Genomic DNA, 14843 nt, shown 5'->3' on the forward strand with positions numbered 1-14843 from the left:
TTTTAATTATAAAGTCAACAAATATGCATGTATACTTTAAAATAAATTTAAAAATTTAAAAGAAAGAAAAATATTTGTTTATAATTGATCAAAATAATTTTAAAAAAAATTTCATTACAAGAATATTGCCTACTAAAGGCAAGTACTAATAATATCTAATTAAAATTCAATTAATTTGAAGTCATGATTAATTTTGAACCAAATAATCATCATCACACCCATGATCTCATGATCTTATATTTGATAAAAGATGCACTATTTCGAAATCAAGATTTTAAATTTGTATTAATGCATTTTCAGCCGTTTAGCATAAGTGGTCGATTTCTAAAAATTTGCAGTCGCATTCTGTTCTTTGTTCCTATCCCTCAGAAGTGGCTATTAAATTTTATTCGTCTCTGACATTTAACAGGACATAAATATTTCGGAGTTGAGGTGACAAACGAAAATGTGCCCCTCAAATTTGTTCTCGAAAGATTTCTCAGCATCACAGGACGTCTGAAAATTTTGTGGGCAGATTATTGTTCAAGTTACAATGGCTGCACAAGTTTGGAATCGAAATGAGAATGAATCAGGCGGAAGGCAAGACGACCAAGTGACCCTAATTGTTAAACATCTTCCGGAGGCTTTGCCCGAGGAAACCCTGATGCGATTGTTTTCTTATTACGGCGCTTCTGCTGTGCGTCCTTGTGTTGCAGGACGGCTCAAGAATTCTGCGTTTATTGACTTCGAAAATGAAGCCACAGCTTCTCGGGCAAAATCGCAGTTGAACAGGCTGAGATTTCTTGGAAAGATTTTATCAGTGGAAAGAGCGGAACCCCTGAACAGTGTAGGTAGAAAAGAGGGAGAAGCTGAGAAGCAAGATCCTCCCTTGTCAAAGGAGAATCAACAATTAACAGGAGATGGCCCTAAATTTGTTGGCGAACCCATTGCTCCAACTCTTGGTATTGATTATCCTTTTCCACCTCATCTTGAGTATGCATATCCTCCCCCAGATGGAAATATACTCACAAATATTGTAAATGCCCTTATTGCCGTTCCGCGTTTCTACACACAGGTTTTGCATTTAATGAACAAAATGAACTTGCCAGCTCCGTTCCGTCCGGCACTACCCACACCGCCATTGCCTACACCACCATTGTCCACACAGCCGTTGTCCACTTCTTCTTTTCCGAATCGTAGTCTTGGAGATTTATCAAGTGAGGAATCTGAACTAGAGTCATCAGAAGAGGAATGCTTCAATGATGGAAAAACCCTTACTGGTTCTGTTGAGTTAGATAAGAGACAGTCTGGAGCAAAGCCCACTTCTGTTTTGCGAAAGGAGTTAGTTCCTGTAAAGAAAAAAAGACCTGTTTTACAGATAAAGATCAAGGCCACTCCCAGCGGACAGCCATGTGATAGTAGTACGAAGGAAAATAAAGATGTTGAAGACACCGAAATGGAGATCGGGGGAGATGAGGAGGCTGCCACAACTCGGTTGTTTGCAACGCCTGCTGAATTAGAGGCTGGCAAGCTGCCTCTAACTGAGCTCCTTGTCCTTCCAATGTTCAAGAATTATAGTCCTGGAAATCCATCTCCTGTTTTGTATATTAAGAATTTGGCAAAAGATGTAGTTGTGGATGACTTCTCCTTTGTATTTGGGTCCCTTTTTGGAAGTTTGGAGGAAGCCAAATCCAGACTTGGGATAAAGTTAATGCATGAGGGTCGAATGAAGCACCAAGCATTTGTAACATTCCCATCCACAGAACTTGCACGTTTTGCTTTCGAAATGGTACAGGGATTTGTGTTAAAAGGAAAGGCAATGATAATCCAGTTTGGGAGATCTCATTCTGCCGGCAAGGCAACTTGATTAGTGGAAAGTTCAGGGACGAAATCTTTTAGTTTCTCTATCAATCATATCAGTGGAGGAGCTGGCTAATCTGATAAAAAAAGATCGAACAAATGGATAGAAACTCCACACAGTTGCTCGGAGTACTGGATGCAAACCTGCACATCGAGGATTTTCAATTATGCATACAATGCAATCAGATATGCCATTATTAATGCTGTCTATTACTTTACTTGAATTGTAATGTTTTGTAGGCAATCAGTCATACAAATTCCTTATTCCTTAAAATGTGAGTTCCATGGTAAGGCCCAATTTGCTCCTTTAGTGTGGACTCAAATTCACTAATATTTTATTCTGGACTTTTTTAAAGGTTAAACATATATTATAAGGTTATATGTATAGTATAGTTGCTGTTTGTTAATCTAGCAGTTTCTTGGCAGTTGGATTAGGCTGGGGTTCCATGGAGGGGGGCTTTGTAAAAAATTTCAGTGGGTGCTGTTTAACTTTTAAAAAAAATTTAAAATTTGTGGTCTCATGAATTTAATATTGTAGTTTAGCTTAAAAGTTAAGCTCTGGAATTTAAGAAAGCTTGTAGTCTCATGATTTTTTTTTGGTCAGTAAAATATTTATTTTTATTAATAAATGATAAAAGTCTATAGTACAAAAGATGTCACCACGGATAGTTTCAAAAATCAGTCGAAACCCTACCACACCTGCCTACCATCATGCGGGCATTTCAAAAAAATTTCACCCGTCTATTCTACCCACGAACCCAACAAAACTATTCGAAAATGTATCGGAATTTTTACAAAACGAAAAACTTCATACTCATTTAGCAACCCCATCAATTCGCAGTGCCTCTGCGTTTCTTTGTCTGCAAGGTCTCCTTCTCCGACACCTGCCCCCGGCACCTTGACCACGCACTCCGTGACCCCTACCTCTGCCCTGTGGATGACCACCCCTCCAATAATCCACTAGCTTGTGCTTGAGCCGTGAACGGTCCATCAACTCTCTCGGCAGTCAAGACGCCAACACTTTCTCCCAGTCAGCCACATAATCTCTGATAGTATGCCACCCCTCCATAGCAATACGCCTGCGAGTATTTCTATCCTCCATGGCTTTCCACAGAAAGAAAGGATGCACATTGGATGGGTAACCGGGAACCGCCACCCAATCACTGAGAGTCGTGACAAACCCTCGTCTTGGCTCCGCCAATGCAAGCAGGGCATCCAATCCCACCCTCCATTATAGTTTCACGCAATGCTCCATTATTGTCTTCACCTCTTGAACAGTACTGCACTCCAAGCCCCACGCAAAAACATGGAAGAAATGTCTGTATTTACCCAGTACTTCATGTTTACCAGCAAAAATTTATACCCCCAAACTTGCCTGACCTGGATGAGAAAAAAGGGATCATCTGTAGTGAAAACATTCTTCAAACAGTCATTTGTAATCTTCCCCCAGAAAGCCATTTGTTGCTTAGGCGCTTTCAAGCTGAAATTGGCCTCCATGGAAAATGTTTGCCCATGCTCCGCTTCTTCAGGAAGTTTCCAGACCAACTCCGAGCAAACCAAAATGCGCACAAATGCAGAAAAAATAGCAATAACAAACCTGGAGCCTCAAAGCATGCACACAATAAATGCCTAAGCTCCTACACTCTGCCACCTCAAAAAATCTAGTCCTTCCAAGCGTTCAAGGCTGCCAAAAATAAATAAAACAAGACCCGTACTGATCCCACACATCACCAAGTCCAATGACAATTCATTACCGTCGAGATCACCCTGCCAACTCAACCACCAACTTGGACAGTGAGTCGGCCAAAGCATTGCCTTCTCTGTACACATGCAAAAGTGTGAAAGATTTGAAACCTTCTAATTTTCTCCGGATAATTTTGACCCACTTGTCAATTTTCCAATCATGAGCACCCCCATTGGCAATTGCGTTTATTACTATTTGAGAATCCCCTTCAAGATGCAATTGATCAGCTTTGATCCTTTTCACCAAATCAATTGCCAATGTTGCCGCTTGCACTTCTGCCTCATTGTTAGTCCCATTCTCCAATTTCTTTGAATCTATGGCAAGGAGGTTTTCATTAGAGTCCCGAGTAACACACCCCGCCTCTGAAGGCCCAGGATTCCCTTTCAAAGCACCATCAAAATTAACCTTCACCTAGCCTTGTTCCGGTTTGATCCACTCCACATCTTCCCTATTCCTCTTAGGATTGACCCTAAACTGCCCATTAGCAGGCAATTAGTCTCATTAATTTTACTTTTAATACCTTTAAATAAATTTAATTTCAAAAAAAATAATAATATCTTTTTACATCACTTGAAAACTATATGGTATTTCACTCTGCCACCATTATATGGAGATATCTGTTTACATTTTTGCATATATTTTTTTAAATACCTTTAAATTATATTTAATTTCACAAGAAAAAATTATATCTTTGTTCATTTGTTTGTCTCGATTACATGTGCAGCCTTAAGCTCATCGATACATATCAAAGTTGGATGATTAAAACAACAGATTGGGTCATTTAAAAATAGCATCTACTACTGTATAAAAGCCTACAGTGAAGGGCATCAACAACTAAACTGTAAATAAATAAAATCCTCAGTGAATGAAAATCCCACATTAATTACAAATCACGACCCTGTCAAATGTATCTTGTTACCTGTTAATATTTTATTAAAAATAATCATTGGTTTGAGGACTTCCAATTCAAAAGAAGACACGAATTTGAGGTCTTCTAGTTGCCACATAGAAATCCCAGCATTCATGTAAGAATCAAAACTTAACAACTATATATGTAATGCGATAAGGGTTACTTGTCAAGATAGCATTCATGTCAAGATAGCCAGCACGGGCATGAAGGTCAACCATGGACACCTATTGAACAACTATATATGTAATGCAATAAGGGTTACTTGTGTGATTGAAGTATGTACAGCCCTCATCCACTAACAAGAACAGAAACAAAGCTTGCAATGTTAGGATGTGCTCGATAATGCTTCATTAATTCAAAGATTTTGAGAGCTTGCTTGCAAAATCCATTTTGTGCACATTCATTTCATTTCATTCCTTGACATGACATCTCTTTGAGGCATTCTGTCAAACAATTCAGGTGCGTTGTCTATGATTCCACACTTTGAATGCATGTCTACCAAAGGATATCCAACTATAATATATGACAAATCTCCCTACCATTACACTTTGATGAATGTCTATACTCTATTTCAAAGCTCCCATTTTGGCACAGGCAGGGAGGACACAGGCCAAAAATTTGGCTTTATACCTGCCAGTTCCATTTGTTTGAAATTTTCGAAAGTGAGTTGGGTTGTACTAGGTACTGCCGTGGCATCAAATCTGCTGGAATAAGTCCAGACCTGCAGTAGAAGCCTGGAAGGGCATTTTACACTCTGTAGGTCTCATATATCGGGGCGCAGTAAGGGGGTTAAGGCAATTTCAGGTTTGTTGTGTCTTTGACACCTCGCAGGATATTGCAGCTTGCTAGGTAGGTGAGTTTGAGCATAGACAATATTCCACCACTGCCACTTGTTGTGACCTAATCACACATCACCCCATCCCAGATAGGGGCCCCCCTTTGCTTTTTGGCCCTTTTGGTCGTTTGGCTTTTGTTTTTGTGTGTGTTAGTGGCAATCTCTTCAATCTCTCCGCGTTACAGGTGTGTGGGAGTCAGTTGGGGTTAATTTGCTTCTCCGTCAAGCAAATTCTGTGAGGTCTAGGGCCTGTTTTGTCCTTTTTTTAGGGTTTTGCCTTCTGTCCTAGATTTTAGGGGTTCCTGTTAGGGTTTTGGAAAAACTAAGCATATGACTAGAGTCGGGACCCTTCAGGGGACCTCCCAGCAAAATTTGAGCTCAAATGGAGTAACTTTCTATTTTTAGAAAGTCCCTATTTTTTAGGGATTTTTTCGAGTCCCAGAATGTCGCCATTTTGCCAAAAATTAAACTTACTATTTTTAGTAAATTACTATTTTTAGTAAATTTCTATTTTTAGTAAGTCATCCTGCGCCCTGTCTTGGGCTCTAACTCTGACATTTTGGAAAGTTTATATTTCGGGAAAGTCTATTTGTGGCAGGGTCAGGCTAGCAGAGGACGGAGAGTCAACATGCACAATCACTTCTAAATCTGGAAAGTTGAAAGCAGACAGGCAGGGGTCTAAAATGGCTAAATTTGAAGAATCATCCCTGAAATGGAAGGTCAAAATATTGTAAGTCTGGAAGTCGATCACAAGCAGGAAATTCCGCCTCTCCACGGACAGAGTGAAAATGTGCCCAGGTCAGGCCTGGGGTGCTGAAACCAAGGATACATTCACAACTGCAAAATTCCACCTCTCCATGGACAGGGTGAAAATGCGCCCAGGTCAGGCCTGGGGCGCTGAAATGAAGAAGTCATTCACAACTGCAAAATTCCACCTCTCCATGGACAGGGTGAAAATGCGCCCAGGTCAGGCCTGGGGCACTGAAATCAAGAATGCATTCACAACTGCAAAATTCCACCTCTCCATGGACAGGGTGAAAATGCGCCTAGGTCAGGCTTGGGGCGCTGAAATCATGAAGGCATTCACAAGTGGAAAATTCATGAATCCTTGGCATGGTAAAATTTCACCCAAACAAAAAATTTGAAATTTTGCCTAAGGCACGGATTCCAAGGAGTCAAGGAAGAATAGAAACAGAAATTCCCCTCGGGTGAATTTTCAATTATGCTATTTTTAGACATCAAATCCTGGCCAAATATGGAAATTTTTATAGATTCCGAATCAGGACGAAATTCCCCATCCAATGAACCTGACTCCTAAAATTTAGGAATATCCCTAAAAAATAGGGATATGGAGAAAAGCCGGGAAAGTTCCCTCGACGGCACGAGATGACAAGTCAGAGTGGAATTGAGCAAATCTCGAGAAAGATCCTACAATCTCCCTCCAAAATTGGAAAGTATGGAATCAACGAGTTGGCAGGGGGAATCTTCCAAAGCATGACGCGTGACTGGGAGCATTTAAGGAAGGTTCTAAATTCGAACTCACATGCATGGGAAACTGCCTTGCATGTCATAATAATTAAGGAAAGTATGACGCGCCATAAATGCAGTTACTTATTTGATACCTCTTGGGGATTGTATATAAGTTGGAAAAAACATTTCATTTTTCACGTGCGAGATTCAAGAAAGAAAGAGTGAAGAAGTGAAAAGTCTTCTATACTTAGTCTCTATTTTATCATTTTGAAATATTCCCAGGATGGCGGAACCTAGCAGGACAGCTAGTATCTCCAGGCAAGCAATGATCAAAGTAGAGACGAAGGGTTTTCTTCCCCATTCTCGGTTGAATTCAAGATGGGAAGAGATCAGTGATACCAATTTCGGCGCGTTCAACTGGGCTGCATTCAAGATAAGAATGTTCGGAACTGCAGGACACAATCCATCTTCGACAGCTGTCAAGATTGTGAGAAGCGGAATAGTTGCAGCAGCTGGCTTTCCTCCCGCCATTCAATGCCCAGATCTAGTCTTGGAATGTGCAGCACGTTACAATTTGGAGCGGAAGACGATCTCAACGCCAGACGGCAAGTTAATAGCAACATTGACTCCAGAGGCGATTGGTGAAGCCTTCGGAATCCCTTCACAGTACTCCATGACATACAGGACCAGCAGCAGAGCCCAATCAGTCTATGAAGCAGGCCCCACCAGGTGTGCTGATTTGATCAACAAGCAATGGCTGTTGAAACCTAGAGTACACGTGTCCAAGATGCCCAAAACTCTCACAATCTTCGAGTTCAAGTAGGAATATGTGGACATGATAAAAATGCTGAGCAGAGTAATGGGATGCTCGCACACGGTGAACTTCGAGCCTTGGATGTTCTTCTACATTGGCAAGATCATGAATTCTAATACATTGATTGACTGTGCTAGATTGATTAGCCACTACTTGCACGAACAATTGAAGAACCTGCAGGAGAAAAGGTCTCAGTCCTTCTTCATGAGTTCCTACCTGTTCTATATGCTGGCACGAAGGGGTGGATTCGATGGGCTGCCAACAAGAGGAATCATGGGCCGTGGGCCAGCTCAGCTAAAGGTACATGAATGTTATCCTTAGCTGCATCTCCACAACGTGAATTCCTACAAGTTGGCGAATGACACCTTCACCATGTACTTGACACGACTTATGCAAAATAAGTTGCACATGAGGTTGTCCCCGCAAGCAAGTGCTTTGGTCCAGAAGTATGGCGCCGCATTCCTGCAGTTCCCCAAGTTCTCCTACATTAGGACACAGGGTTTCTCCGTCCAATCTTACAAATTGCCTCGATATCCGTCAGATAAGCTTATACTGCTCGAGCTCATGAGGCAATTGACTGCCTACGATCAGCTGCAGAAGAAGAAGAAAAAGCAGTCTATTGAATTTCCAGTTGTCTTGGGAGATTTCATGGAGATATGCCCAAGATTGGAGGCCGCTGAAAGTGCAGCAAGCGAGTTGATATTCTATTGACTACCATTTTACACTTCTAGGGCCCAATATGATCCTTACAACCAGATCAGGAAGGTTGTCGATGTCAAATTCATACACAGATTTCACTTGGAGGATTACTGGGCCGGTGCCGAGGATGACTTTGAGGTCCGGAGAAGAATGCACTCCAGACTACCCCTCGACACCATCAGACTAAGTGAGATCCATCAGGTGCCAGATCAGGTAAAGGAAGACTCAGATTTGATGCAACCCGAATTCGAGAGGATAAAAGATCAACCTATCCTGTTGCCAGATTGGTCGGAGCCTGAGGTAGATGATTTGAACATTTTGGCTAGGCCAGTGCTAAAATTCACTAAGCACTGGATTGATAGGCAGACAAGAAAGTTGGTTGAAAACCATGCCCCTCTGACATACCAGTTGATGGGAAATCTGGATTCTCACAGCGAGGCAACTGAAGACTCTTCACAAGGTCAGGCAGGAAGAGAGGCCCGGATAGACAAAGGAAAGAGTGCCCCAAAGAGGCCAAGAATAACAAAGACGAAGGATGCTCAACAGGAAATCCGGCGCGAGGTTCAGCAGGAAGCCCAGCAGGAGGAGCCTCCACAAAAGAGAACGAGGACAGGAAGGGAACATTCACTAGTCAGCTCCGCAAGCGTACAAGAAGTAGAAATGTTCCCACATCCCGCGGGCCCACTTCCAGGAAACGTTCCAGCACCTGATATACTCAACATCAATGCTTCACAGGGCCGTCATCAGCCAAGAAGTCAGAGGCAAGAGGTTTCCCCGCGCCTGGAAGAAGTTCGCCAGGATAATTTCATAGAGACTATCCCTGGCGAAATGGAAGAGGAATCTCAAGAGCGGGAGCATGCAGGGGAGTACAGCCATTCCATCCCCGCGCCAGATTGGTTGGTAGGCAGATTGAGAAATGAAGCAAGAGGGGAGCCCAACCCTACTTAGGAATTAGAAGAATTATTGAAGAGGATGGATCAACCATCGGAAAGGAAGGCCCCCCAGAAGTTTTCCAAGGTAGTCAGGGAAGAATCCGGAGCCCGAACCTTGCACATTGCTGAACCTGCTGTGGATAGGGATAGGAGCGAGATCAGGCAGGAAGATTACGTCATCAGGTAGGTGGGTCTTGGCCATGCTTCCACCGGTCAAGTAATGGGAGATTTCGACGATTCTTCCTTTGCCATGAAGGAGAAATTGCTGAAAACAAAAGCAAAGTGTAAACGGCTGAAGGAGGAAAACGAACTTCTATGCAAGTATGCCAGGAGTTTCAAGAAACCCCTTAGGGAAGCAGGTCCTTCATCCAGTCCCCCTCCCTTCCTTCCTAAGGAAGTAATTGACGATGCGGAACTTACAAAGGCAATGGCACATAATTCCTGAGAATGGATAGAGGATGTTTATGCTGAGGTAGGGAAATTTGTAGAAGATCTAGCTCAGCTCCATTCAAGTTTCGTGGCCCTCCTAAGTAGATTGGAAACGGCGGAAGGACTATGGGAAGATGTTGATGTCTACCAAGACTTAACCATTTCCTGACTCAGGGCTCTGATAAGGACTCCAAGGCAAACACTGGTAGACGGGAAAGTAATCCAGGAGAATGAAGCCTACGACTTTCCCCGATGGTTCTACACCATCTGTTCAGGGAAGAACACCCTTGATAAATTCAGCATTGATTCCGTCACCTTGAAGGAATCCATCAGAGGGATACAGGAAGAAATCCTTAGTGCCATGGAAGCTTTATTTTCGAGGAAACTCAGCAACGGGGGAATAACAGTGAATTCTTTGAAATCCTAGTTGCATGATTTCTTCTTCGTCGGTTCGTTTCCCAAAGAACATTTTGCAAATGTTTCTTCATTCTCCGGTATGATGAAGAAAACACAGGAAGCTATGGCGGATTGGGAAAGTTTCTTTTCCAGAAGTGAAGAGGAGATTGCCTTGATGGAATTCAACATCGAGAATGTGCCAAGTGTCTCCATTGGAGAATTGGAAGCCGTCGTCGGTAGGTTCATTACTTACGCCATTAATGAGCGAGATAATGGTCGTCCGTTTTTGGACGAAAGTTTTTTGACTGAACCATGATGGCGTATTTATGGCTGAAGAGAGCATTGACTAGGCGCGGGACCGGTCAACGCATGCCACCATAGGATAAGGGAATCTTCTTGCATGTCGTCCCCTCATAATGGTTTTATGACGGATTCTTTTTGCATGTCGCTGTCGCTTGAAGAGTGATGGGTATTTATGACGACGTTAGTTATATTCCGGGCATGATCATCATCATGGGCACTATTTTAGGCCCTTTTAAATTTATTGTAAGTGAGCATAGTGGGTTATTTAATGCAGATTCCCACCTTGTTGCATCATGTGTGGAGAATCTTTTTGGGCAAACCTTAATTAGGGTTTTGCATGTAATCTGGGCTTGAGGCCTATATAAGGGGGTGACCCCCCTCATTTGTAATTGGGAGAGACTATAGTCAAAGATTGTTGCTAAGAGTTTTTGAAGCAAACACTTAATACATTGTTCAATTGTTGGTGTGTTCTTGTGTTGTTTCGGAACTTGCATGGTCTCGTTCTCTTCATAGATTAGATTTGTTTTCATGCAATTAGATGAACTGGATTTGATAGGATCGCTTGTTGCCAAATTCTTGCTCATACTTTTGGTGTGCACCTGATTGTTGCATGCTGTGCAAAGTTACTCTGAGCCTCGTTATAAGTGTATGTTCAACTTCGATTGTTAGAAGAGATTGTTCTATCTGATGGTTTCTTTTGACGATTTGAAAATCTTTAGCACTCCCCCTGAAGATTGCACCGCCTTCGTGTAAGTTGTGCTTTGCTGGCGAAGCGAAGCGCGGTTGGATTTTGCACAAGTTTATCCCGTCTCTTTGTTCCTAGGATTAGATTACCTTTAGTTTAGTTTCCCTCTACCTTATTCCTATTTACTTTCTGCATATTTCATAATCCGAAAATCTAAAACTTAGAGCTTCATTGCAAATCATCCGCGTCAATAAATTCTCGAGCTTGCATAGATTTCTTCAACATACGTAAGGCCCCTTGGATTACCAGCAATCACATTGGCCAACTGAGTCACATCCGCAGCATAAAAGGAACCTTGGAGTCGGTTGTCTGTTTCTCCTACTATATCAGCATGCAATCGTACTTTGATCAAGAGAGAGTGAAGTGACCGTTGGGCAACTTTATTCTGTGTTGGACGCCTCATAAAAAACATGTCAACACCACTCACTGTCCAGCTCATTCCTCAACCCTACAAACCTTCTAATAGGGTGAACATGAGTCCATTTGGGATGAAGACTTAACAATTAAACCCCACAGACCTGTGACCTCATCAGAGCCATCCTTATATACCAAGCTGCAAGTCTGCAAAATAATGTAATATATGGATTTTGTACTCAGTTATGGGTGTTTGTCTCTTGGTGGGCTAAAGAAATTGCATGTAATTAACTGATTTACTTATAAGATAATGTCTGCTATATCTGGATGCAGCTATTCCTGATTTTTGTATTTCATTATATGATAGACGTGAGCAAGAAATTGCCTGTTCACTTCCATGATTAGTTTGCTGTTTTTAATCAGTGTCTTATAAAGTGAAAATCAGACCGTTAGAAACCATCACTTTTCACCTAGGATACTACATACAAAGTAGAAACACTCAAGTTACAGCAATAGTGCTAATTCATTGTAATTGCATCATTGATTTGGGGAGGTATCATGCAAATGTCACTATAGGTACATGGATGATAAATGAGGTCTATAATGGTATAGAAATATTGGGTTTTTGTGTCAGAAGAGATTCAATTCTCAATCTATTGGTTAGAATTTACAAAGACAATAGAATTTATTTTATCAAGCGAATATGTTCTATGTTCTTCTCAATAAAATGTTAAACTTTATATAGAATCAATCTTTCATGACAACTTTATCTTGAGTGTATTTGATAATCTTCAGCTGCAGATTTGTCATGAATATAACATATTTTTTAATATTTTGTTTCATATTTGTACAATGATACCATTGTTCTTAGGGCTCCAGAAATCAAAGTCATGAAATTACCGTGTTTTTGTTTGCATTCCATGAGACGACATCTCTTTGAGGCATTCTGTTAAACAGTTCACGTGCCTTGTTTGTGCTTCCACATTTTGCATACATATCTACCAAAGCATTTCCAACGATAATACTTGACAAAAATCCACCTTCATCATACTTGGATGGATGTCCATACCTGTTCCAAAGCTCCCATTTTATCACAGGTAGTGAGGGTGCTGGCAAAGGTTGTTGAATCTGGCTTTACACCTGCCAATTGCATTTGCTTGAAAGTTTCTAAAGCTTTTTCAACAAATCCTTTTTGTGCATATCTTGCAATCATTGCAAGCCATGAAACCACCTTTTGTCCAGGAGTACTGCCATGTTTTGTCTGCGCTTTGATGGATGTCCATACCCTGTTTCCAAAGCTTCTCTTTTGACACAGGCAAGGAGGATGTTGGCAAAGGTTGTAATTTTTGGCTTGAAGATTGCCAATTGCATTTTAGTTTCTTAATCTTTTGACAACTACAATGTTTATGCTGGTTTTTCTTTTCATTACTGGACATTATTCATTATGGCTGTAGCATTGTGCAAATCCTACACAGTATTACTTTGGTCCATTTTTATTGTCGCCGAATTGAAGGTATGTGCAGCCGTTCTCTTCTGTATCATTTTTGAATGATAATTGTTCTTGAAATAGTTGATGGATTCCTTCTATGGTTCTACCCATATGATTATATGATTAAATAACATTAAATTTTGCTTTTTGCGGATTGAATGGTGATGTCTCCCAATATTAAATAGTCACTTAAAAATGCTTGTGAAGGATTCATGTAACAAATAGATGTACTTTTAACTTAGAAAAATGCAAAGCTGAATTGATTTGTGAAACTGGATATTCCATTTGTATGCTAGACCGATGTTCCACATTTATTTGTTAGAGGCAATGTTTGTTCATTATCTTCATTCAATGTGTGAAGGCAGACTATTGGACATCTTTGTTAATAAAATCTCCGATTTCAATACAGGGAATTCAAGGAGTACCAGGATTAGTCTTCCTGCAGCTGTTCTTTTGCTTGATTCATTGGCTTTAATAAAAGCTCTACAGATTTTCCAAGCACATGTTTTGGTTTTAGTTTTTGAACCTATTACTGTTGATTCCATACCTACTTATGGTTGGTTGCCAATGTAGTCATCATTGAGCCAGCATGTATGAATATTTGACATAAAACCCTTAAAGATAATGCCCAACTTGGGGACTGGAAGAGCAAACTTGAAGAAGACATGAAAGCAATCCAATAGCAGGATAACAAGAGTAATGTATCAGAGGTTCTTGCAGCAAACTATGTTGAATGCAATAATTTGGATAACATTTGCTTTGGTTACACAAATTTCAATGTTTCTTAGTAGTAATACTCTATTTGTATCTAGAGTCCCTTGGCAAAATTTAAAACTTTGAGTAAGATATAACCATTTGATTTATGTTTGCTTTGAATGCAAAGTTTAAATCTGAGTATAATTTAATGTACATTTAATTCTGCATCAAAATCTCTATTACATAGCTTATAGCTTTAGCCTTTACATATAGTATAACATATATTTTGATCTACCCTATTTCTGGATGCTTCTAAATGTAACTTCCAATTCAGTATCAAACACAAAATACCTGCTTTTCGAGTAGAATTGAACGTGACCGAACCCTTGGAATTAGAATGAAAACAACATTTTTTTAATGTCTGTTTTGGTTGGTAATATATTTGGTGCATGGGCATTAGGTAAGGGGATTTGCTACACTAATAAAGGGAAGTTATACATTTTGCGATTCTATAGCCTACAAAATATTATTCGAAGTATATAATACTATCAGCGTAACCATTACACCTCCTTTTGGTGCAAGTGCTAGTATCATGCATTATACAACAACAAAGAATGGATTTCGGATGTACTTCCAAATTTGGAAGCCACATTTTTCGATTACAAAATTTGGCACATTTTCTTTAGCCTTCCAAATGCACGCTCTACCACAATACGTGTTGATGACATCTTAAATTTGAATTCCCTTTGATTAGTTGTTAGACCTCCATTGAAAGGTGTAATTAATCATGCCAACAATAATGTACTGTCATATTTAATTAGCTGATTGACACTAGATGATCATTTAATCTCTGTCCACCTTCACACATTCTATGTAAACATGAATTTCGTAGAGGTCTAAAATCATTTATAGAACGAAGCCATCTTGTAAAAATGCCCATGAAATACATTTTACAATCAACAATTGCTTGTAATGACATTATGGTTAAAATCAGAACCATACCAATTAGAGGAGCACTCATTAGATGGAAGATGAAATTGAATGTGAGTTACATCTAATCCTCATTTTAGACGAAGGTCTTCCTTTACATGCTCAAGTGCCATCTAGTTACTAGGCCATTGGATATGACTTAAAATCGAATATAAAAGACATTAATGAACTTATTTATGTTAAGCATTGTTATTTCAT

At 40.4% G+C, this 14843-nt stretch overlaps 1 protein-coding gene across 2 annotated transcripts; it reads left to right on the forward strand.

The window, feature by feature from the left end:
- The first annotated feature begins 292 nt into the window (after nucleotides 1-292).
- On the forward strand, nucleotides 293-13810 carry LOC131041163 (U11/U12 small nuclear ribonucleoprotein 65 kDa protein). Of its 2 annotated transcripts, none has more exons than XM_057974155.2 (2): nucleotides 293-2126; nucleotides 13369-13810. In XM_057974155.2, the coding sequence occupies exon 1, from the start codon at nucleotides 533-535 to the stop codon at nucleotides 1844-1846; it is 1314 nt and encodes a 437-aa protein (XP_057830138.2). In that variant the 5' UTR covers nucleotides 293-532; the 3' UTR covers nucleotides 1847-2126; nucleotides 13369-13810. The 2 variants fall into 2 exon arrangements, with proteins under 2 accessions (XP_057830138.2, XP_057830144.2); XM_057974161.2 differs by having other exon boundaries at nucleotides 293-2114.
- Nucleotides 13811-14843: the final 1033 nt, after the last annotated feature.

Source organism: Cryptomeria japonica, chromosome 11 (assembly GCF_030272615.1).
Source record: "Cryptomeria japonica chromosome 11, Sugi_1.0, whole genome shotgun sequence".
In the NCBI taxonomy this organism is placed as follows: domain Eukaryota; kingdom Viridiplantae; phylum Streptophyta; class Pinopsida; order Cupressales; family Cupressaceae; genus Cryptomeria; species Cryptomeria japonica.

What these genes read in the sequence shown, in the direction of transcription:
- LOC131041163 (XM_057974155.2), top strand. Translation starts at nt 533, where the DNA reads ATGGCTGCACAAGTTTGGAATCGAAATGAGAATGAATCAGGCGGAAGG.